At 57.9% G+C, this 20,327-nt stretch overlaps 2 protein-coding genes across 2 annotated transcripts in view; both read right to left on the bottom strand.

Moving 5' to 3' along the window:
• Window positions 1-17,402, bottom strand: part of MEGF8 (multiple EGF like domains 8) — a 38,396-nt gene extending 20,994 nt beyond the window's left edge. The window contains exons 1-21 of the mRNA XM_037516687.2: window positions 16,514-17,402; window positions 11,216-11,379; window positions 10,786-10,992; window positions 9,935-10,115; window positions 9,762-9,850; window positions 8,629-9,044; window positions 8,111-8,256; window positions 7,858-7,980; window positions 5,780-5,934; window positions 5,385-5,504; window positions 4,892-5,036; window positions 4,651-4,814; window positions 4,041-4,238; window positions 3,461-3,661; window positions 2,838-3,080; window positions 2,352-2,470; window positions 2,135-2,266; window positions 1,928-2,041; window positions 1,237-1,485; window positions 562-761; window positions 39-249 (exon numbers count right to left, since the gene is read on the bottom strand). Coding sequence (XP_037372584.1) covers window positions 39-249; window positions 562-761; window positions 1,237-1,485; window positions 1,928-2,041; window positions 2,135-2,266; window positions 2,352-2,470; window positions 2,838-3,080; window positions 3,461-3,661; window positions 4,041-4,238; window positions 4,651-4,814; window positions 4,892-5,036; window positions 5,385-5,504; window positions 5,780-5,934; window positions 7,858-7,980; window positions 8,111-8,256; window positions 8,629-9,044; window positions 9,762-9,850; window positions 9,935-10,115; window positions 10,786-10,992; window positions 11,216-11,379; window positions 16,514-16,700 — 3,764 coding nt within the window. The 5' untranslated portion in view covers window positions 16,701-17,402. The remainder of the gene's footprint in view (window positions 1-38; window positions 250-561; window positions 762-1,236; window positions 1,486-1,927; window positions 2,042-2,134; window positions 2,267-2,351; window positions 2,471-2,837; window positions 3,081-3,460; window positions 3,662-4,040; window positions 4,239-4,650; window positions 4,815-4,891; window positions 5,037-5,384; window positions 5,505-5,779; window positions 5,935-7,857; window positions 7,981-8,110; window positions 8,257-8,628; window positions 9,045-9,761; window positions 9,851-9,934; window positions 10,116-10,785; window positions 10,993-11,215; window positions 11,380-16,513) is intronic.
• Window positions 17,403-18,398: 996 nt separating this feature from the next.
• TMEM145 (transmembrane protein 145) overlaps window positions 18,399-20,327 on the bottom strand; it is a 14,074-nt gene continuing 12,145 nt past the window's right edge. Inside the window, 2 exon segments of the mRNA XM_037515523.2 lie at window positions 18,399-18,649; window positions 19,086-19,341. Coding sequence (XP_037371420.2) covers window positions 18,399-18,649; window positions 19,086-19,341 — 507 coding nt within the window.

The following is a 20,327-nucleotide window of genomic DNA, read 5'->3' as shown; positions in this document are numbered from 1 at the left end:
TACCCCCCCAAACCCTATGTGGTTAGCCCCTGGCTCACCGGGGGTCCCCATAGTAGCCAGGGGAGCAGAGCTGGCAGTGGGCACCCTCAGTGTGGTCCTGGCAGAAGCAGAGTCCGCTGAGGTTGTCGCAGTGGCCACGACGCGGGTCCCCATGCCCGTTGCACTGGCAGGGCCGGCAGCCGCCTGAACCCGTGGCATTGCCAAAGCTGCCAGGCCGGCACCGTTCACAGTGTTCCCCCCATGTCCAGTCTGTGGAGACCCCACAGATGCAGGGTCAGGGGCAAGGGTGGGAAGGGGTCTCGACCATCTGGCTCAGCTGGCTCCCTAACCCCACTTGGCTGCTTCAAAGAATAACAAGGGTTGAAATTGGTGGGGAGAGAAAGTCCCCACAGGGACTGAGGCCCAGCCAAACAGACAGGTGGCCCTGAAACTTGGATTCTGAGCAGGGATGGGGGCAGGGGGACCCAGAGCCGGGTGAGTGGACCCTGAAGCCCATGCAGGGGTAGGAAACCAGAACCCTGAGGAGCCCCCCCCCAAGGCCAGATCTGGGGTGCCGCTCACCCTGGCACTCATCACAGAAGCCAGGTCCACGCTTGCGGCAGTGGCTGTGGAAGTTGCAACCGCAGTCCCGGGAGCATCGAGGGGCAGGGGGCCCTGGGGCGGGTGTGGGCGGAGGCAGGTAGGACGTCCAGCCCAGGTCACACACACAGGTGAAGTCGGGGGGCCCGCTGCACACACCATGGCCACAGTCCTCCAGGCACCTGAGGGGCCACAAGAGAGTAGGGGGAGGCTGGGCAGGCCCAGAGCCCCCAGGGCAGCCCTCCACCCCATCATCTCCCTGCAGCACTATCACAAGCTGCTGCCTGTCCCACAGGACTGGACTCTGTGGGTAGACCTGTCTCCGGGGTAACACCCACACATGCAAACTCCTATCTGCTCTCGTACCACTGCTGATCAGCTCTGTAAAAAACTCCTTTTCAAGTTGATCCCCCTCCATCTCCATGGCAACCCTGAAGACTATGGCTCACAGTGCAGGGGCGACCCATCTCCACAGTAACTAGTGCTATGTCGGGGACCCTGTCACTCTAGGGAAGGTACGGTCTGCAGGGGACAAACCCCGAGTTCACCAGAACGCTGGTTCCACAGAGGGATCCCAGCACCATGACCACTTCCTCCCTCCATCTCCACGTGCCCAGTCCCAGGCCAACATCTCCATGGAAACCCTGCCTCACTCACGTGCGGTTGCAGTAGGTGACTCCGTCGCCCTGGTAGCCCCGCTGGCAGTGACATTCGTAGCTGAGGGGCGTGTTCAGGCAGGTGGCCCTCTGGTGGCACCGTGCCAGGCCCAGGCGACACTCGTCCACATCCGGACAGCGGGCATAGGCCCAGCGGGCAGGGAGGGCCACAGGCAGTCCCAGGCTCTCCCCAACCCACAGGGAGCAGTTACCCCCACCCAGGGGCCCCGAGAAGTCCCCCTGGAGGCACCTGGGGGATTGAAAAAGAGGGCAGAAGCCAGGAAGATAAAGAAACAAGAGACAGAGGCAGTGATGCAGTGACAGCAGGAGGCCATTCAGAGAGAGAGAAACAGAAATATGGAAAGATGGAGAGAAACCCAGAAAAAGATACCAAAAATTTGAAACAACAGGAGAGAGACAGATAACGATGACAGGGGAGAGACGCAGAGACAGAAACAGAAGAGGAGGAAGAAAACAGGCGCGATGAGGGAACACAAGTCACAGAGGCAGAAAAAGAGCAGAGAGGGAGAAAAGAGAAAAATGGAGAGAGGGAAAAGAGAGAAAAACAGAGATGAAAGACAGGAAGCAGCATGGGGGCAGACAAACAAAGAATCTGTCAGAACCAGGTGGAGCAGAGAGCCAACAGCCCTTCCTCCTGCCCTTGGGCGTGTTCAGGCGCCGTCCAGCCTCACCGTCCCAGTGTGGGGTTGTCCTCGTTGCCACACCAGCCGCACTCATGGCTCTGCAGACACTCATGGCAGGTGAGGAAGCGGTCGCAGCTCCGGCACCGGGGCTCCGAGTGCACGCTGCAGGGTACCAAGTATGTGGGGTTAGAACCTGGCCTGTCTCCACTCTCTCCTCCAAGTTGCCACCGTCTGCATCACCACGCCGCCCCACACCTGTCATCCCAGCCGCGGCAGCCTCCATGCGGGTACCGGGCCAGGTAGGCAGCAAACAGGAAGCAGGTGTGGGTGGACTGGCACCAGGCACACTGGCTGGAGTTGGCCAGGCAGTCATCACAGGTCAGGCGCCTGGGAACGGGGAGTGGGCTCACACCATGATCGGAACTCCACAACTCCCCCCTGAACCCCAGTCCCTGGGAGCAGTGGAGCTCACTGGCTGCAGAGTGGGGGACACTCCTCTGGACTCTTCAAGGCACCCCGGCCCCGGCCCCGCCGACTGCATGCTGCGTCCCCTTTGCGGCTGGTGCTCTGATGCCACTCGCAGAAGGGATCCTGGGGGGTGGGGGAATAAAAGCCCCCTGCTTAGCCAGGCCCCTGCATCACCAGCTCAACAAGCAACTGCTTCCCTGGCCTCTCCCTACCCCCTGTCCCACAGACCAGGCCACCAAGTCTACTCCCTCCCCAGATGTCAGCCTCTGTAGACTTTCCCCTTCAGCCAATGATCCACTGGTTCTTCCTGCCCAGTCCCCACTCCCTTCTTGGGGCAATGGCATCTTGGCATCCAAAGGCCCCAGGTGTGTCCCTGACACCCAGGGTTCCCTCAACTGCCCATGGCAGCTCTGGGGAGCCCTCCCCCTTTCCCAGGAGCCTGGTTGGGCTGCCTCCACCCCAGGACCTCCCTCTGTGGCCCAGCAGGCACCTGAGTACAGGCGTGGCAGTCACGATGCTCCTCACAGAGTGGGCAGAGGGCAGGCACCAGCACCAGCAGGGATCCACCGGCCCCGTCGTCCCCATCCCCACAGTGGGCCCCACTCTGGCGCAGGTGGCAGGTGGCACTGGTCAGGCACCAGCCACAGCCCTGGTCCGCCAAGCAGCCCAGGCAGGAGGAGTAGGTGGTGCAGGCCGAAGAGCGGTAGGGTTCCAGGAAGAAGAAGGAGATCTCCTGGGGGAGGGGTCATTTGAGGGTCAGGGTCAAGTTTTGGAGTAGGGATCAGAGTTTGGAGCTAAACACTTAAGTATTTGGAAACAAGGTTTAGAATTCAGATGCACAGAAAATCAGGCTTTAGGACAGGGGTAGACAAACGGGGGATGAGAGTTTGAAAGAATTTAGAGACAAGAGGTCAGAGGTCAATATCCCCAGAGTCAGATGTGGGCAGTGGTCAGAAAAGGGGATCAGATCAGTCCCTGGGATCAAATGTTGAGGTCAACGTAAACCCTGAAGTTCAGAGGCCAAGAGTCAAGGAGTAAGAGGACAGGATCAAGGGTTAAGCGTTTGTGGCCTGGGGTTCAGAAGGCCCGGGGAATCTAGGCCTGGGGACTCACGCTGCCGCCTGGCACGCCTGTCCGGTCCCACAGCAGGGTAAGTTCGCTGTGCCCAGGGCCCGCCGAGCCATTGAGCTGGCCGCGGATCTCCACAGCATACTTGTGGCCTCGCCCAGGCAGTGGGAAGAGGCGAGCAGACCCTGGGCGCTGTAGCCGTCTCGTCTCCTTCTCCTGCTGAGCCACCCAGCGCCCCACTTCCTCCTGGAGTAGGAATGTGGCACAGACAGGGACTTCAGAACTTTCCACCCCACTCCCACCCCTGAAACCTCCAAGAGTCCCAAATACCCAGCGCACACCTCCTCCTGGGAAGAGGAAAAAGGCCTCAGTATCCCTTAGACCCACAAGAGCCTCTAAGCATCCCTCAAACCTCCCAGAGACCCACTTCCTCCCCAGGGCAGTCTGACTTGGTTACATAGACCTTCCCCACCTCCTTCAAAATTCCCCCAAATTCTGTTCACAATTGGAAACCCCAGAGCCCACTCTCTCTCCATTAAGGATACATCTCATGACCCAAATTTCTCCCCATTGCTCCCCCACACTACACTTTCCCAGCCCCCACATTCATGTCCCAGGCATTCACCATGTTCTCTGTGTCAGGGCCACGGGCCATGCGGGCCAGAACATGGAGGCGCTGGGCCCGGGCCCACACAGCCACGTCCTCAGTGCCCCGGCCAGGCCCGCCCTGCAGCAGGGGGTGGATGAAGCCGCGGTAGACCAAGGACACATCGGTTTCTGGGCTGGGAGTCAGGGTGATGGTCGTACTGCGGACAATCAAGACCTGTGCCAGTGGGGCAGAGGGTGTGTGTAAGTGCATCTGCACTGCCCTGCAGTCCCCACAGCCCTCAGGCTGCTTCAGATCAGGGCTGCCAGGCACCGGGAGGAACAGAGAATGGAGAGGGATTACTTAAAAGGTCCAGGGTTTAATGGTGGGGTGGTAAAAATGCCCTTGAACTAGATGGTGGTGACAGTTGCAGAATACTGTGAATGTGACAGCCAACTGTCACTAGTGGTAAATTTTATGTGTTTTACCACAATTTTAAAAGAGTAAGTCAACAAGAAAAATCAGGCCCTTAACTGTACAGATTTATGAGGTAAACACAGAGTGATAAACAGTGATCCATCTGACAAACGAGAACTCTCAGATGAGGTCCCTCCACACTACATGCTGAGCCTCATCCCGGGCTCCCCACCTTGTCGGGCTGAGAGGCATTGGGGGGCTGCTGGAAAGTGAGCAGGTGCAGGCCAGGCAGGAAGCTCTGGGTGACGCAGGCCTCCAGGGATGTGACGAAGACAGGTGCAGGGCCCCACCAGCCCACGGTGCCTGAGATCTGCTCCCCTCGGCAGCGGGCCTGCTCTGTGATGACAGGAAGGGGGTGAGGGGTCAGAATGGGGTGCTGCTGGCTCCCTCCTGCACCATCACTGGGCACTCACCAGGCCGAGGCAGGCAGCTCTCGTTGTGCACACACCAGCCCAGGGCACCAGGCCCGCGGGGAGGAGCTGCGGGGCTGCTGAAGGCCAGGCAGGCCTGGCAGTCCCCCAGGAGGCGGCCCAGGCCCAGGCAGCTGGCAGCAGGACACTGCAGGGAGGGGAGGGGACAGGGGTCATCATCCACCGGGATTTAAGGGGTCTTAGAAGGGCTGAGCATACAAGAGAGTGGGGATGGAAGGGGTCAGGAAATTGGAGAAGGGAACTGAAAGTGGAGTTGAAATGAGGATGATGGAGAGGATGGGGGATATGGGGACAGGGCCCTAAGTTTGAAAGAATCAGGGTTAAGGTCAAATGTTCAGGGGTCAGCATTCAGGAATGATGATTATAGGTATGAAAACAGGTTTCCCAAGTGGGGGAAAGTCATTCTCTACTTGGTTCAGACAGAGGAGACCCTGGTTTCTGTGCTAGGGGACAGAGTGTTAGGACAGTCACTCACAGGCCCCAAGGCAGTCCCAGGAGGTGGTGCGGCTTGGCAGGCCCCCTGACACCAGCTGCATTCAGGATCTCGGGAGCAGACACTGTGGTCTGTGTACATGGAGCAATAGTCCAGGTGGTACTGTGAAGAGATGGAGTGAAAGGGCGTTTCCATCCTGGGCTTGTCCCTAAGTACCCACTTAATGGGATTATCCCAGGGAACCCTGACTACTCAGCAACCCTCTCCTCTCCTCCCCTAACCCCAAGGACCTCCATTCCTCCTCCCTTGAACCTGAGGACAGACCTTCCTTGTCTTGTGGCCTTCCTTCCCCCCCAAAACCCCCAACTTTCTCCCTCATTTGTAGAAACAATGCTACCTTCTCCTAACCACCCTCTCCCTGTCACCCCAATACTCACATCTGGGGCAGGTGCCTGGAACACAAAGGGGGGCACCTTGTAAGCCATCAAGTCCCCACGGGGCCGGCCACTGTATCCCCCAGCCACCAATAGTACACTGCCCCCAAGCACAGCCGCCACATGGGAGTAGCGACCACTGGGAGGCGCTGCTCGGCCTAAGAGAAAGAGATCCCCAAAAGACATGAGACCCCATCCTGTCCCACTACCACCTTCATGGCTCCCCTGTCCCAGGAGACCGCCCCTGACTCTCCTAGGCCTCAGCCCAGGCTCCTGGTTCCCACTTCAACCCACCTGCCCAAGGAAACCTCCCAGCCTGCCTAGCCTGTACCATCTCTAGTCATACCTTGCCCAAACCATCTTTCTGACAGAGAAGGATCTTTGGGGTTGGAAAGACTTGGGCTCAAGTCCTGAGTCTACTGTTTACCTGGGTTCAAACCATGAGTTAACCACTGACTAGATGTGTGGCCTTGGGCATAAGGCTAGACTTCTACATCTTGCTTTATTTTTCTACAAATGTAGCCACGGTGGAACACCACTCTCTCATACTCCCAGTCCACAAGGCTCAAGCTGAGCTGCCCCTGTCTCTGGCAGCAGGGGTTTTACCCAGGCCGCTCGGTGTCAGTGACCAGTTCCTATGATTCTTGGGGAAACGCTCTCTTTCCTTTCTGGGCATTTAAAAGGGGTGGGGGGCCTCCCCGGTGGCGCAACAGTTGAGTGCTGGGTTGCGCAGCTGCCCACAGCCTCTGCAGTGCCAGTTTGATCCCTGGCTGCTCCCTGGCCACTGGAGGAGGGTCCCACATGGCGCGCAGACCTCTCCTGCCGCCGCTGCTCCCCTCAGCAGTGTACTTCAGTCCTTCTGCCTGCTCTGCTCCCCACTCTGGCTCTGGTGAATTCTCTCGCCACCCCCGCGCTTCTGACTATACCCAGTGCTTGTATAAATAAATAAAATAAATCTTTAAAAAAAATAAATAAATAAATAAGGGGTGGGATAGGAGCCCCGAGCTGCTGGTGAGCATCGCCAAAATGCGGCCCTGCTACAGACTAGAGCAAACACGGCAGAGAGCTGGAGAGAGACTGACACCATCACTCAAGTGAGTCAAGAAATTCTCCCTTTTTTATGGAGGTTGGGTTGGATTTCTGTCACAACCAGAGTTCTGACTGGCAGGTGAGTGGTCAGCTACTGACCTCCTACCCCTTGCGCATGTGGGACTTGGCCTGGGGACTCACAAATGGCAGAGGAGGAAGAGGCCTCTGGAAACCTCATATAAAAAGGACCTAAAGCAGAGATGGGGCAGGAGAAGCCCTGGAATGGAGGCCTTCAGTGTCAGGCCTGGGTTGTATTTCTGATGGCCACGTAGGGCTCCTTTGAACCTCCTGCCCACCCTTAAGGGCTAATGTCCCTTCCTCAGGTTTGTCCTATGTCCTCACTCTTCTGCTCAGTGGGGCGGGAAGAACAGAGGGGCACCAGAAGGTTCGCAGCACCCTGAAATATGTCATTTGTGTATACAAGCCAAGAGCCTTTCTGAGGAGAGGGCCTGTGGCTTTCTTCTGATTTGCATGGTATCTCTGATCTGACAATTCTGACAACTGAAGGCGCACCCCCTCCCTGATGAGTCCACTGGCCTAGATAGTCACCACTGTTAGAAAGGCAGTATGTCAAGCCCTTGCCTTGGGGTCTTTATTCCTCAAGCATCATCTCAATTTACTCTCACAACAGCTGATGGCCCACGTTATTACAGTCCCCATTTTACAGATGGGGAAAGGGAGGCACAGAGAGAGATTAAATGATGATTTCTGCACAGATGACCATTTGGAGCCAGCTATCCTGGTTCTGTCTCTTGCCTATTCTGTCACCTTGGAAATATAGTATTTTTTAGGCTGTTCCCTGGGGCAGGGAGGAACTGGTTAAGCCTGGGTCAGAACCCCAGTTTGATTCTGTGGTAACTGCTCCACTTCGACAGCAACACCCTGTTTCTGACTCAGCTCCAACAGGATGTTTAGCTCACCCCAAGAAAGCCCAGATGCACTGAGGAGTAGTGTAAGCCTCAGGAGTCCCTCAAGGAAACAGGGTGACTCACCCTCCGGGGTTCCTGGGGGAGCAAGCTCAGCCCCTGACACCCACTGATGGCAGCCAAGGTGGTAGAAGAAGATGCCGTCTTCATAGCACTTTTCCTCCTGGTAATGGGTGTGCACGTTGCCCCCTGGGAAAGGAGGAAAGGCACACAGCTGGCAAGCCTGGGGCAGGTAGGGAGACCCATGCAGGGAGCCTCAGGTCGGGGCTGGCTTGGGCCCCAGGTGGGCAGGGCAGGTGAAATCGGGAAGCCTTCTCACCATAGACTACCATGTAGTTGCCCAGGACGCTGGCCGTGTGGAAGGCTCGCTCCCGCGGGCCCTGAAGCCCATCCCGGCCCTTCAGGGTTGTCCACACACGCCGATCCACATGGAAAAGCTCAGTGGAATTGACCCGCACAGAGAACCTACAGAGGGGCAGAGAAGGGCTCAGGGTAGGCAGAGCCTCTCTTCCTCCTCTTGGGTCTTAGCACTTGTGGGATCACCCAGGAGTAATGGTGTGACTATGTTTAGGTCCCCTCACAGCGAGAAATTCCTCGTGGGCAGGACCGGATTAGACCCCTCTCTAGGTTCCCCACACAATCTAGCCAGGCTGAGGTCAGCTGAATGGATGGATGGGCAGGAGGCAATGGACCAAGAAACTGAATGAAAGACTAGGGAATGAGGGGTTGAAGGAGTAAAGGAGGGGAGAACGGAAGGAGTGACCAACTGTCTGACTGCAGGAGCCCATCAGTGATCTCTGTCCACTGAAGACCAAAGGTCCCAAGCGGTTCACTTACCGGGCAGTGGAAGGCCGATGTCCACCGTGAACCAGCAAAGCACGAGAGGGGGCGTGGAACACCATGGAGTGGCCAGTGGCAGCAGGGGGCCGCCCACCTGCTGGAATCACCTGCTCCCAATAGCCCCCACTGGTGATGTCCAAGCGGAAACGGAAGAGGCCAGAGGAAAATAGGTCGTGCTGGGTGCGGCCACCAGACACGTAGAGCCAGACGTCATCTACCAGAGCAGCTGCGTGACCGGCCAGGCCTGGTGGTCCCGAGGAACCAAATGCCGGTGGTGCCAGGAGCTCCCAGTGGCCCCCGCCCAGCGGAGTAAAGGCCCACACATCGCTGGTGAGGGAGCCATCAGCCAGCTCACCGCCCATCAGCACCAGGGAGCCAGCCCAGGCCACAGCCACGTGGGAGTGACGTGCCGCCTGTGAGGAAGAGACAGGGAGATGGAGATGGGGACAGATATGACACACAGAATGACAAAGAACCATACAGATGCAGAGACAAGCAGATGGAGAGACAGAGACATGGCGGGTAGACACAGAGATACACAAGGAGAGGAGACGGAGCCAGAGAAACAGATTCATGCAAATAAAAACGGAGAAGGGCTTCCCCAGTGGCGCAGCAGTTGAGCACCATGTTGCGAAGCTGCCCACAGCCTCCGCAGCGTCGGTTTGATCCCCGGCCGCCGGTGAGGGTCCCACATGGCACGCAGACCTCTCCTGCGGCCCGCTGCTCCCCTCAGCAGTGTACTTCGTCAGTCTGCCTGTTCTGCTCTCCACTCTGGTTCTAGTGAATTCTCTCACCCTCCCGCGCTTCTGACTATACCCAGCGCTTATACAAATAAATAAATAAATCTTTAAAAAATAAAATGAAAAAAAAAAAAAAAACAGAGAAACTCAGAAAGAGAGGGAGGAGGCAGGGAGCCACAAACAGAAGGGAAATGATGGAGAAAAGCAAGTCAAGACACACTGGACCCAAAGAGACATGGACCGACAGAGACAGGAGGCACAGAAAGAGAAAACGTAGAAAGGGAGTTACAAAGAAAAACCAGACAGAAAGCAGGGAGGAGCTGTGGGCCTGTACCAAGCCAAAGGGGGCGCAGGGGGTGCCTCCGGGCACGACAGAGGTGGGATCCATACCGGGGCAGGACTCAGGTCCCAGCGCTCCCAGGCGTTGGCAGAGAAGTTATATAGGACGAGGTCGCCCAGGGCACTGTTGAGATCCTGGCCTGCGGAAGAGTGGGGGGTCTCAAGCCCTGGCCACAGACTGCCTGCCAGGTCTCCTGGGCCCATATGTACACCCATCTGCTCACCTCCAAAAACAGCCAGCAGCCCCGGCGGGGACAGGAAGGCGCCAGCTGCCCCGATGCGAGCAGAGAAGGCGGGGTCCCCGGCACTCACATTGTGCCACCAGCCAGCCCCCTGGTTCTCCCACAGGTGCAGGTCACAGGCGCGTCCCAGGAAACCAGGTTCACAGCGGCAAGGTCCTAGGGGCTTCCGGGAAGAGGACACAGAGAGAGAGAGAGAGAGGTGGGTGGTAGGAACAGAGAGAGACACAGGCAAAAAATGGGATGGCCAAGAAAAGAGAAGAGAAAAAGGGGGGGGGGAGAGAGAGCAGGAGAAAGACACACAATCAGAGGGAGGCAGAGGAGAAAAGAAAGACCAAGAGAGAAAAGGTCAATGAGAAGAGCAAAGGTCAATGTCCACCTGGGCTAGAAGAGCTCAGATGGGAGGTCAAGGCACAGAGGGGATAAACACGATCCAGTCCCAAAGCTGGATATATTTGGCACAGGCTCAAGATCAGGGGTCAAAATTCAGTAATCAGGGCCGGGGGCCGGGATCAGAGAGGGGCTGGGTGAGAGGATGGAGGTGCACCCGGCTGGTGCAGGAGAGGGCAAGAGCACAGGTGACGTGGGGTACAAACGAGGATGCAGCAGGCAGGGCAGGGGCCCCAGGTGAAGGTGGGGTGGATCTGCAGTAACAGGTGGGAGCTGGAAGAAGGGGAGTAGTGGGGTGAGAGCAGAGTCCCTGGTGGGGCAGGTGTCTGGGAAGAGGGTAGGTGGCAGGGCTAGTTTCAGGTAAGGCCCAATTCAGAGCTAGGAAACAGGAGCAGTAGGTGTGGTCACAGATCAGGCCTGGGGGACACGGTGGGGTTCAAGCTCACCGAGGCGCAGGTACCATGGCTGCCACAGTAGGCTGGGCACTCCTGCAGGCCACAGTCAGGGCCCCCCCAGCCCGGCTCACAGGCACACACGCCGGGGGGCCGGCATTGCCCATGGCTGCGGCAGCCCCCTGGGCACAGGGAGAAGCGGAAGGAAGCGTTGAAGCCCAGCAAGTTGTAGTTGGCATCGCTGAAAAGGTGCAGCAGCATCTGTAGGCACAAGGTGGGCAGGTTCTGGGGACTAGACTAAGAGGCTGGTTCTGTTGGGGGTCCCCACTCCTTCCTTGGTCTTCCATGCCTTTCTTTGTCCTGTGTCCTGTCTGATGCCAGGCCCCTCCCAGTGCCTCCATCCCTCCCCTCTTCTTCTGTCGCCCCTTTCCTCACATTCCCCCTAGATCTTCCAGCCACAGCCCCACAGGCCGGCCCCACCAACCTTGCCTGAGGAAGCCTCGATGGGCGGAGGCCGGGTGCTCCCGCTCAGACTGGCAAGCAGGGGGCCTCGGGGGGAGTCCCCATCATACACAAACAGGTAGTCATAGGTGCATTCTGTGTCCAGGAAGAGGAAGTCCAGCAGGATCCGGTGCTGGGGGCTTGGGGCTGGGGGGGAGAACCATGGGGGTGGACTCAGCTATGGACCCTTTCCGCACGCCTCCATGCAGCCCTCTGCAAACACCAAGACCTGCTCCGAGTGATGTGGGGGGTCCCAAGATGAGTCCGACCTGGGCCCTGCCTTGGAGGGGTTCCTGATCTTATAGACCAGGGAGGTTAGAGCTGTCACCCTGAGATGGGCAGATGTTCAGGGAAGGGCTCCCGAGATCAGGCTGAACACCTCCCACTATTCAGATGGGAAAAATGTAGTGCAGTAAGAGGAACCCCATTCCCATAGCCACCCAGAAAGTTCCAGTTTACGCTGGAACCTCAGACATCCCCAGGTGCTGGCATATCTACAGCCCAGGTCCCAGGAGAAAGGCATACTTCCAGACCCAAAAGGACCCCTGTGACAGTCCCCTTTCCCAGATTGAACAAAACTCTAAGGGAAGAGGCCCCCTGGACAAAGGCTAAACCTTCAGGCATCACAGCCCCCACCCAGAGAGTCATCTCTCTGGTTGCTATAGTAGCAAGCTTGGTTCCACCACTTACTAGCTACTAGCTGTGTGACCTTGGGTAAGTCACCTAACCTTTCTGAACCTTTTTCTTCAGTTGCCAAGTGGGGACTTGCAGGTACTGAGGTGGATCCATTCAAACACATTGCCACTCCTTCCTTGCAGAGGTGAGGCCAGATTCTCTGCCGCTAGCATCTGGGAAGAGCCTCAGACATGCTTGATCAAAGCAAAGCAGCAACAGTGACATTCCAAGGCTAGATCAGAGAAAGTCTCGCAGCATCTACTTGGGCCCCTATGATACTCCTTCTCCCAATGCAGTTCTCATGCAACGAAAAGCCAAAGTCACGTGGAAGGGCCACACAAAGGCGACACAGCTGAGCTCACAGACAGTGTCAAGTGCCAGCCCTGAAAAGGAGCCTCTGGATGCTTGGCCCAGCTGAGAGTTCAGATGACTGCAGTTCCAGCTGACCTCCACCTGCACTGGTGTGCAAGAGGTACTCCTCACACCACCAATACCCCTGCTCTCTGAGGGGGCCTGATTCCAGAAGGTTCTCTGATGCCACATATCACACTACAAGCGTAAAGAAGTCTTTTGTGCTACGGCAAGTAAGGAGACCTGAGTTCTAGCTCTGCACTCTGACTGCTGGAAGGCCTGGGTCAGCCCTTCCTGCACAACCCTCTGTCCACCCATCTGAATACTAGACACTCGCAAGCTGCATGATCTTAGCCCAGTTTCATGGGCTTGCTGATTCTCAGTTTTCTTTTTTTTTTAAGGTTTATTTATTTATGCATACTAGAACTAGGCCGGAGCGGGGAGCGGGGGGGGGGGGGGGGGGGGGGGGGGGGGGGGGTGGTGAGAGAATTCACCAGAGACAGAGTGGGGAGCAGAACAGGTGGATTGACTGAAATACACTGCTGAGGGGAGCAGCAGAAGCGAGACAGGAGAGGTCTGCTGCGCCATGTGGGTCAGCTCCCTGGCTAGGGATAGAACTCATGCTGCAGTGGCTACAGATAGCTTCTCAGTGCTGAGACTTAGCCCCTTGAGCCACCAGGGAGGCCCAGATTCTCAGTTTTCGTGAGGTAAAATGTGACTAATTCTCCCTGCCTACCAAAGCTGGTTGAATGGTTCTACAAGATGATGACTGTAATATGCCAGTCCAGGCCTCATCCTCTCTCACAGGATCACAGAATCCCCCTCCTACCTGGCCTCCTGTCTTGCCCTGATAGGTGTCCATGAGGGATCCTCCCCTGCTCAAAAGCCTTCCACAGCTCCTCACCATTCCCAGGAGAGAGTCCAGCTCCCTAGCCTGGCATTTGCAGTCCCACATCACCTTGCTGACTGCAGCTCTCTGGGGGCCTGAGCTTCTGTCTGGAGCAACATTTTTCCTTCCCACTAGCAAATTTCTCCACCATCAGCCTTCCCTGATACCCCCTGGCTCAGTTACGTGTCCCTCTTGGGGTTGTTACATCCCGTTATAACCTTCCTTCCTCTAGGCCATGATCGTCTGTGTCCAGGTGTGTCTCCCCTGCAGCCTAAGAGGTCCACAGGGCAGGGCCTGGACCTAATTCATCTTGGAGTCCCTCCCTGACACTGCCTAGCACAGGACCTGGCACTGACAAAGGCTCCGGAAATGCTGGATGAAGGAATGAAGAAATACACAAAAGAATGAATATTCAAGTTGGTTTTTATCTCTCCTTTAGGTCCCGACAGGAGCGCCCAAGAACAGCACACATAGACCTGGACCCACAGGCTGGGGAAGGCAAAAGAACCCTTCAGCCAACCAGCCAACCAGCCCTCCCAGATCTTACCAGCTTCAAGCCAACTATAAAACTCTGTTGCCAGAATCACAACAAGTATGTCTTTGTCAAGTGTCTGCCAGAGGCCAGCTCACCATCTGCTCCCCCAAGTTCCTCCCTAAGTACAAGGTCTCCTGTTTCCACCCAACATGGGCCCCACCCCCTGCCATCCCATACAGAGAAAAACCCCCCAAAAGCCCCTCATTCATGAGGGTATTATAAGGACTGGGTACAGTAAAGTGTGTATGTAGTACAAAAGTAAGTGTGTCAGTGGCTTACTTTTTAACAGATGGGGGAACATGATGGTTCTTAGAAGTGATAGACATCGGGAAGGATGGGTGATCAAGGAGGTCTGCATGTCCCCTGGGCTCCTCCATACCCCAACATCCAACCGGTTGGTCCCCAAGTGTCAATGACGAAGCTTTGCAACTGTTTTACTCCCTGTCCCAGCTCAGAACTCACCTGCTTCTGCAGGCTAGCTTGAGAGCCATGCCCCATTCCTGCTGAAAATCCTTTTGTTGCTTCCCATCAACCCCAAGAGAAAAGCCAAGCTTGAAATTCAAAGTCCTCTTTTCCCTGCTTCCAGTGCCCTCCTCACCTCCCAGTCAACAGTCCAAGCAGACCAGACAAACCTAGACATGGCTCCTACAGCCCAAGTCTCTCTTTTATCCTTTTTTTTATTTATACAAGAACTGGGGTACAGTCAGAGGCACGGGAGGGTGAGAGAATTCACCAGCGACAGAGTGGGGAGCAGAACAGGCAGACGGACTGAAGACACTGCTGAGAGGAGCAGCGGGCGAGGCAAGAGAGGTCTGCCGCGCCATGTGGGTTTCTTCCTGGCCGGCCGGAAATGGAACCCGCGCTGCAGAGGCTGCGGACAGCTTAACAGCGTGGAGCTCAACCCGCTGCACCACCAGGGAGGCCCACCTCCTTTTTATCTTTACAGCAAGTGTTTCATACTTTTCATCCAGCAAACTCTTATGCATACTTCAGAACCCTGTTCCAGTAACACCCCCGCCCCAGCAGAGTTCTCTTATTCCCCTAGGCCCATCTACCCACCCACCCAATGCCTATTCCTCCTTCCATCTCAGCCCTGAGTACTTTGAGGGCTAAATGTCTATGTTTTGCTCTACCATTCCCAACTAGGCCAGAGAAAACATATGCATACTTCCTATTCTGTTCTCACCCACTGACAGGAATGATTCCCAAGCTGGGGACAGTCAGAGGCTCTCACCTCCAAGAAACATATTTCATCCACAGCCCACACAGCAGCCATTGAGACATTCTAAATCACAAATCAGATCAAGCTTTCCTTCCATAGTTCCTCCATAACCTGCCAAAAGAGGCCCCACAGCAGCCAAGGCTGTCACACCTGTGGCCTTTGCCTGGGCCCACCTCTCCTAGGAGGCCATCCCCTACACTCACAGGAGGCCTTCCCACACTTTTCTAGCCAGTGCCTTGGACTTCTCTTTCACCTGCCTATTGCCCTCAGGATACAGTACAAAATCACAAGGTTCAACACACACCTTCTGGCTCTTACCAATCCTCTAGCCTCTGGCTCATAGTTTATCTTCTTGTACTATGTGTTCCAGCATACCAGCTCCTCAAAAGCACCATCCTTCCTGCTCCCAGGCCTTTGCACCAACTATTCTCCTGCCTGGAATGCTCTTTTGCTCCATCTACACATGCTTCTGGTCTCAACTACAGCCCAGTTTAAGTCAGACATTTCTGGCTTCCCATTCCCTGGGGATGGATCTATTTCCCCCATTGGACTGGGAGACCATATGGGTAGGGCTAGGGCCTTTGCACAGGTAATTCCCGAAACACTTTTCTTCCTCCTGGCTGATTCCTGTTGGTCCTTTATCTCTCAGCTCAGTCATCTCCTCCTCTAGGAAGCCCTCTATGCTCTCCCTAGGAAGTTCTCTGCTTGTGCCCAGGTCAGGTACCTCCTTTAGGCTCCCTCAGAACGAGCAGGTTCCTCCATCACAGTCCTAACCACTCTGGGCTGTCACAGTCTATTAAAGTGTTTGTCTCCCCCCCACTGGATTCCTGTCATTGGGGACTGTTGGGACTATCTTGGTCTCCAATGTATCCCAGTGGCCAATGTCTTTTTACTAACGTTCTTTAAAAACAAACTGTCAGTAATAATCCTCATACCATTTGTTGAACATTTACTATGTGTCAGGCATGTTAAATACTCATTCTCATTTCCTTTCCTTCCCATAACCCACATGGCCCGGCAGACCTCTCCTGTCTGGCCCACTGCTCTCCTCAGCAGTGTATTTCAGTTAGTCTGCCTGTTCTGCTCCCTGCTCTGTCTCTGGTGAATCCTCTCACCCTCCCGCACATCTGGCCTGTACCCCTGTTCTTGTCAATAAATCTTTTTTAAAAAGGGGAGTAGGGGGGTAGGGGAGCTGAATCTCAGAGAAAGAAAGGAAGGAAACCACCTGCCCAAAGTCACAAAGTTAAGGGCCTCCCTGGTGGCGCAGGGGTTAAAGACACAGCACTACCAAGCTATCACCAAAGCCACAAAGTTAGTAAGAAGCGGAGCCCAAATTTAATGCCAGATCATTGAGCTCAGTGCCTGAGTTTCTAACGATGACCCTAATACCACTGATGCTCCTGGCTTTTAATTGTCCATCTGAGTCTGGATGCAACTTTCCCATCAGATTTCAAGGCCTTCCAGGGAAGGGTCTAGCCTGGCTGCATTTTAGAGCAAAAGGCCTGCACCACAGCGGGCTCTCTGGGAATGAGGCAAGTGGATTAATGAGTCCACAGATGAATGAATTAGGGGATGAGTGGGTGTGTGTGACCCAAGCTGCCCCACTCACCCTCGATGAGCCACTCGCAATTGCCATTGACGCTGTAGTTGCCCGCGCCATCCGTCACGAAGCCTGGCGCCTCCCGCAGCACTTGGCGCTGTCCCTTGCAGTCCCCAGCCCGGGCCCCAGGGGACAGCGGCCCCAGCACCGCCAAAGACAGCGTCAGCGCCACGGCCAGAGCCCGGCTCGGGGCCATCACCTCCTCCCGCACTGACGCTTACAGACCCGAGAGGACCCTCCACCCGTGAGGCCCTGCAAATGCGACCTCTACAGACGGGACATAGCCGTGTAGACCCGGGAGGTCCAGGAATCGCAGTTCCGGCGAAGGGAACCGTCGCAGTAGAAGCGCTCTGGCAGCGGAGGGATGGGCCCTACAGCTCCATGGAAGACCCTGTAAATGGGCTCGTCACGGACGGGCCGACCCTTAGGGACCGTGGGAGCCCCTCACAGACAAGGGCCCTCATAGGTGGCTGAACCCATAAATGGTATCCAGCAGTTACAGGCGCGGGTCGCTGCAGGCCGAAAGGGACCTTACAGACGGGTGCGTCCCCAGGGGGCGAAGGGCTCTACAGCCCGGCGGGGGCCTCCATAGAGAGCGCGGGCCCGGCCGGGAGAGGCCCGGATGGTCCCGGGGAGACCCCGCCAGCCGGGGGCGGGGCGCGAGAGGGTGCTGGGGGCGGAGCCCGTCTTCCGGGGCCTGGACCACATAGACGCACAGCTTCGCTCACCCACCCGCGCCTCCCTCCGGAGCCGGATAGGCCAGATCAGAGAGATGAGGGGACGCTCGGGCCAGAGAGGCCCGGTGAAGACCCGCTGGGAGGGCCAGGGGGCGGGGGCTGAGCGGCCGCTGTGGGAGGGAAGACGGAGAGCAGGCGAGAAGTCGCGGAGCCGCAGGTCAGAGAGGCCTTGGGAGGACTGCGGAGCACGCAACCCCGCCCCACAACCCCGCCTCCACACAAGGAGACTTCCGGAAGCGTCCCCGCCCACTGGTCCCAGCCGCATGCGCAGTAGTAATCTCGGCCGGCGAAGAGAATGTACACATGCGCAGTGGTAAAAATCACAGTCCCGACTCGGGGTGCGGGAGGCTAAGAGAAGTTTGCGCCGCTAGAGGGCGCCTCCACCTCTGACGAGGGAAGAGAAGGTAGTAAAGGAGCAGTGCAGCCAAGGGCTGCGCTGCATGATTCGAATCTTCGGTGCGCCCAGATTCCGGGTCAACATAAAGGCCAGGTTATTGCAGGCCCCAAAATGCCATTTCACAGACGGACACGTCGAGGTCCGAGCCTGGACTGGTTCTTTCTCAGCCCCACCTCTGAGCCCCAAGATACAAAGAAGCCATCTTATAGATAAAAACACAACGAATCCTCTTTATTTGGCAAGAAGGGAAAAAAGTCTTCCCGCTGGGGCCCAGGGCGAGGCCCCGGCATGGAGGCTGGAGGGGCAGCGCTCGGGTGCGCGGTCGCAGAGGCCCGAGGGGAGGTTTCGGGGTGGAGGCCGGCTGCGCAGTGTCCGTCCCGGGGCAGAGGCCAGAGGCGTGGGGTCGCGGCGTCCTGCAGGGCCACGGGCGGGGTCCCGCGACGGTCACTGGTGTTCCGGGGTCCCGCGGGGTCAGAAGTCTCGGAGGGGGCCCGGGGGCCGGAGGTCACGGAACAGCGGGAGCCCAGAATCCGGCGCCGCTCGGGGCAGGGGCTGAGGGAGGGGACGGGGAGAGCGGCTCCCGCGGGACCGTTTGGCACAGACGGGGCGGGGGCGCTGGGCACTACGCGGCCTCCCGGGCGCGCGAGGGGGCGGGGCGGGGAGGTCTGGCGCGGCCCAGCCCCGGGATCGGGGCCGATCGGGGGTCCGTAGCCGGGCTGGGGCCCGGCGCGCGGCCCGGGGGGCAGGGGAGGGCAGGGGCTCAGACCGGGGGTGCGGCGCCCCCGGCCGTGTGCATGCTGAAGTACTCGGTGAAGCCGGTGTGCGGCGCCGCCGTCTGGGGCACGAGCGGCTGGTAGGGCGGCGTCGGGCCATCCCAGCTCGGGTCAGCCGCCTTGGGAACCGAGTGGGAAGGGGCGGGGAGGCCGCCCCCGGCTCGGCCATGGTCACCACGCGGCCCCTCGGGGCCGCCGCCGCAGCCGCCACCGCCGTCTCCTCCACCTGCTTCCCGGCCTGGGAGGGGGGTCAGGGTCAGAGGTCGCCCGGTACCAACGGGGGGGCAGATGCGGCCCCGAAGGCCCTTCCTCCTCCCCCCGGAGGAGCCCCCCTCCCCGAGAAGTGGGCGCACGTGTCAGTCAGGGAGGGAGCGAGTGGCGGGCGCCAGGGCAGCGGGGCCAGGTACTCGAGGGGCGGTGTCAGGGCGCGCGGGCGCGCCCCGGCGGCGGCCGGGGCGGTGGGGGCGAGCCGCGGAAGGCTGGCGGCGGGGGCACCGCGCGCGGCTTCTGGGGGGCGTGCGGAGGGAGCGCCAGGACCAGTCCGGCAGGGTGGGCGCGGGCGCCGGGGCACGGCGCGGCGGCGGTGGGGGCGCGGGGCGTGCGAAAGGCGGGGGGGTGGGCTCAGGCGCCCCGGCGCGGGGGCGGGCGGCGGGGCCGGGAGCGGGGTCAGGTACTCCAGGGGCGGCGCCCGAGCTCCTCGGGCGCCGGGAGCGCGGGGCTTACGGAGGAGGCGGGCGGGGGGATGGAGAAGAGCTCCGTGAAGTTGGGCACCGAGTCGCTGATGAACGTCACGTTTCCGTAGACGTGCTGCGGGAAGGCTTTGTCCGCGGACTGGCTCCCTCCCGGGCCCGGGGCCCCGGCTGAGGCGATCTGAGACGTGCGCACGTGGTAAGGGAAGTTCTTGTTGGCCGCAGACGGACGCGTCATGATCTGGGGCGAGGGGCCAGGCGCAGGTTAGAGAGGCACAGTCACCGTCCCACGCTGTCTCCATACACACGGCCCTAAGGACTGCCCTTCACTTGACATCCCCCGGTGCTTCCCTGCAGCCCTTCAGCTGGACCTGCTGCCACCACTGGGCTCTCGGTGTCCTCAGTGCCCTGACTTTTTCCTCCATTACAATTCTTATTGCTCTGCTGATTCTTCCTGTCAGAGTCCTGACCACTGAGTTATCACTGACTGGTTAAGCTTCCATGTCTTGTGCTATCCATACTAGAGAGTATGATAGCCACTAAGCATGAGCAACTAATTAAATTTAATCAATTATAACTAATTTTTTTTGTTTCTGGCCAGATTTAAGTGCTCAATAGCAACATGTGGTTGCGCACTGCACTGGACAGAACAGACTGTAGAATATTTTCGTAAACACAGTTCACTTCGACAGCAACTGACAGACTCTAGAATGTTAACTCCATGTGGACAGGAACTTGACTGTTCTTGTACCTGCTGAGTCCCCAATACCTTCTAGAATAGTGGCTAGCACATGTAAGATCTCAGTAAATATTGGTTGAATGTAGAGATGTCCCCCAGTTAGTCTGGTCGGAGTAGGGTGTGACTCTAGCACCAGACCCCAAAAGCCTAGCAAGGCCCCTCTGAGGTTGTGCTGAATAAATGAACACTAAGGAGCGGTGGAATGCCAGAGAGGGACTATGCTTAGCTAAAGTCAGTGTTTTTAAGAAGGAAACTGACTGAAGGTGAAATGTAGTTGAAAAGGCATTGCGGGCCTCCCCGGTGGCGCAGCGGTTGAGCGCTGGTTGCGAAGCTGCCCGCAGCCTCCGCGGAGCCGGTTCGATCCCCGGGCTGCTCCCATGCCACCGGAGGAGGGTTCCACATGGCCGCGCAGACCTCTCCTGCCGCCCGCTGCTCCCCTCAGCAGGTACTTCGGTCCTTCTGCCTGCTCTGCTCCCTGCTCTGGATCT

This window comes from Talpa occidentalis, unplaced genomic scaffold (genome assembly GCF_014898055.3).
Source record: "Talpa occidentalis isolate TD23 unplaced genomic scaffold, MPIMG_talOcc4v2.1 talOcc4.17, whole genome shotgun sequence".
NCBI classification, from domain to species: domain Eukaryota; kingdom Metazoa; phylum Chordata; class Mammalia; order Eulipotyphla; family Talpidae; genus Talpa; species Talpa occidentalis.
This window is presented reverse-complemented; position numbering and strand designations above follow the sequence as displayed.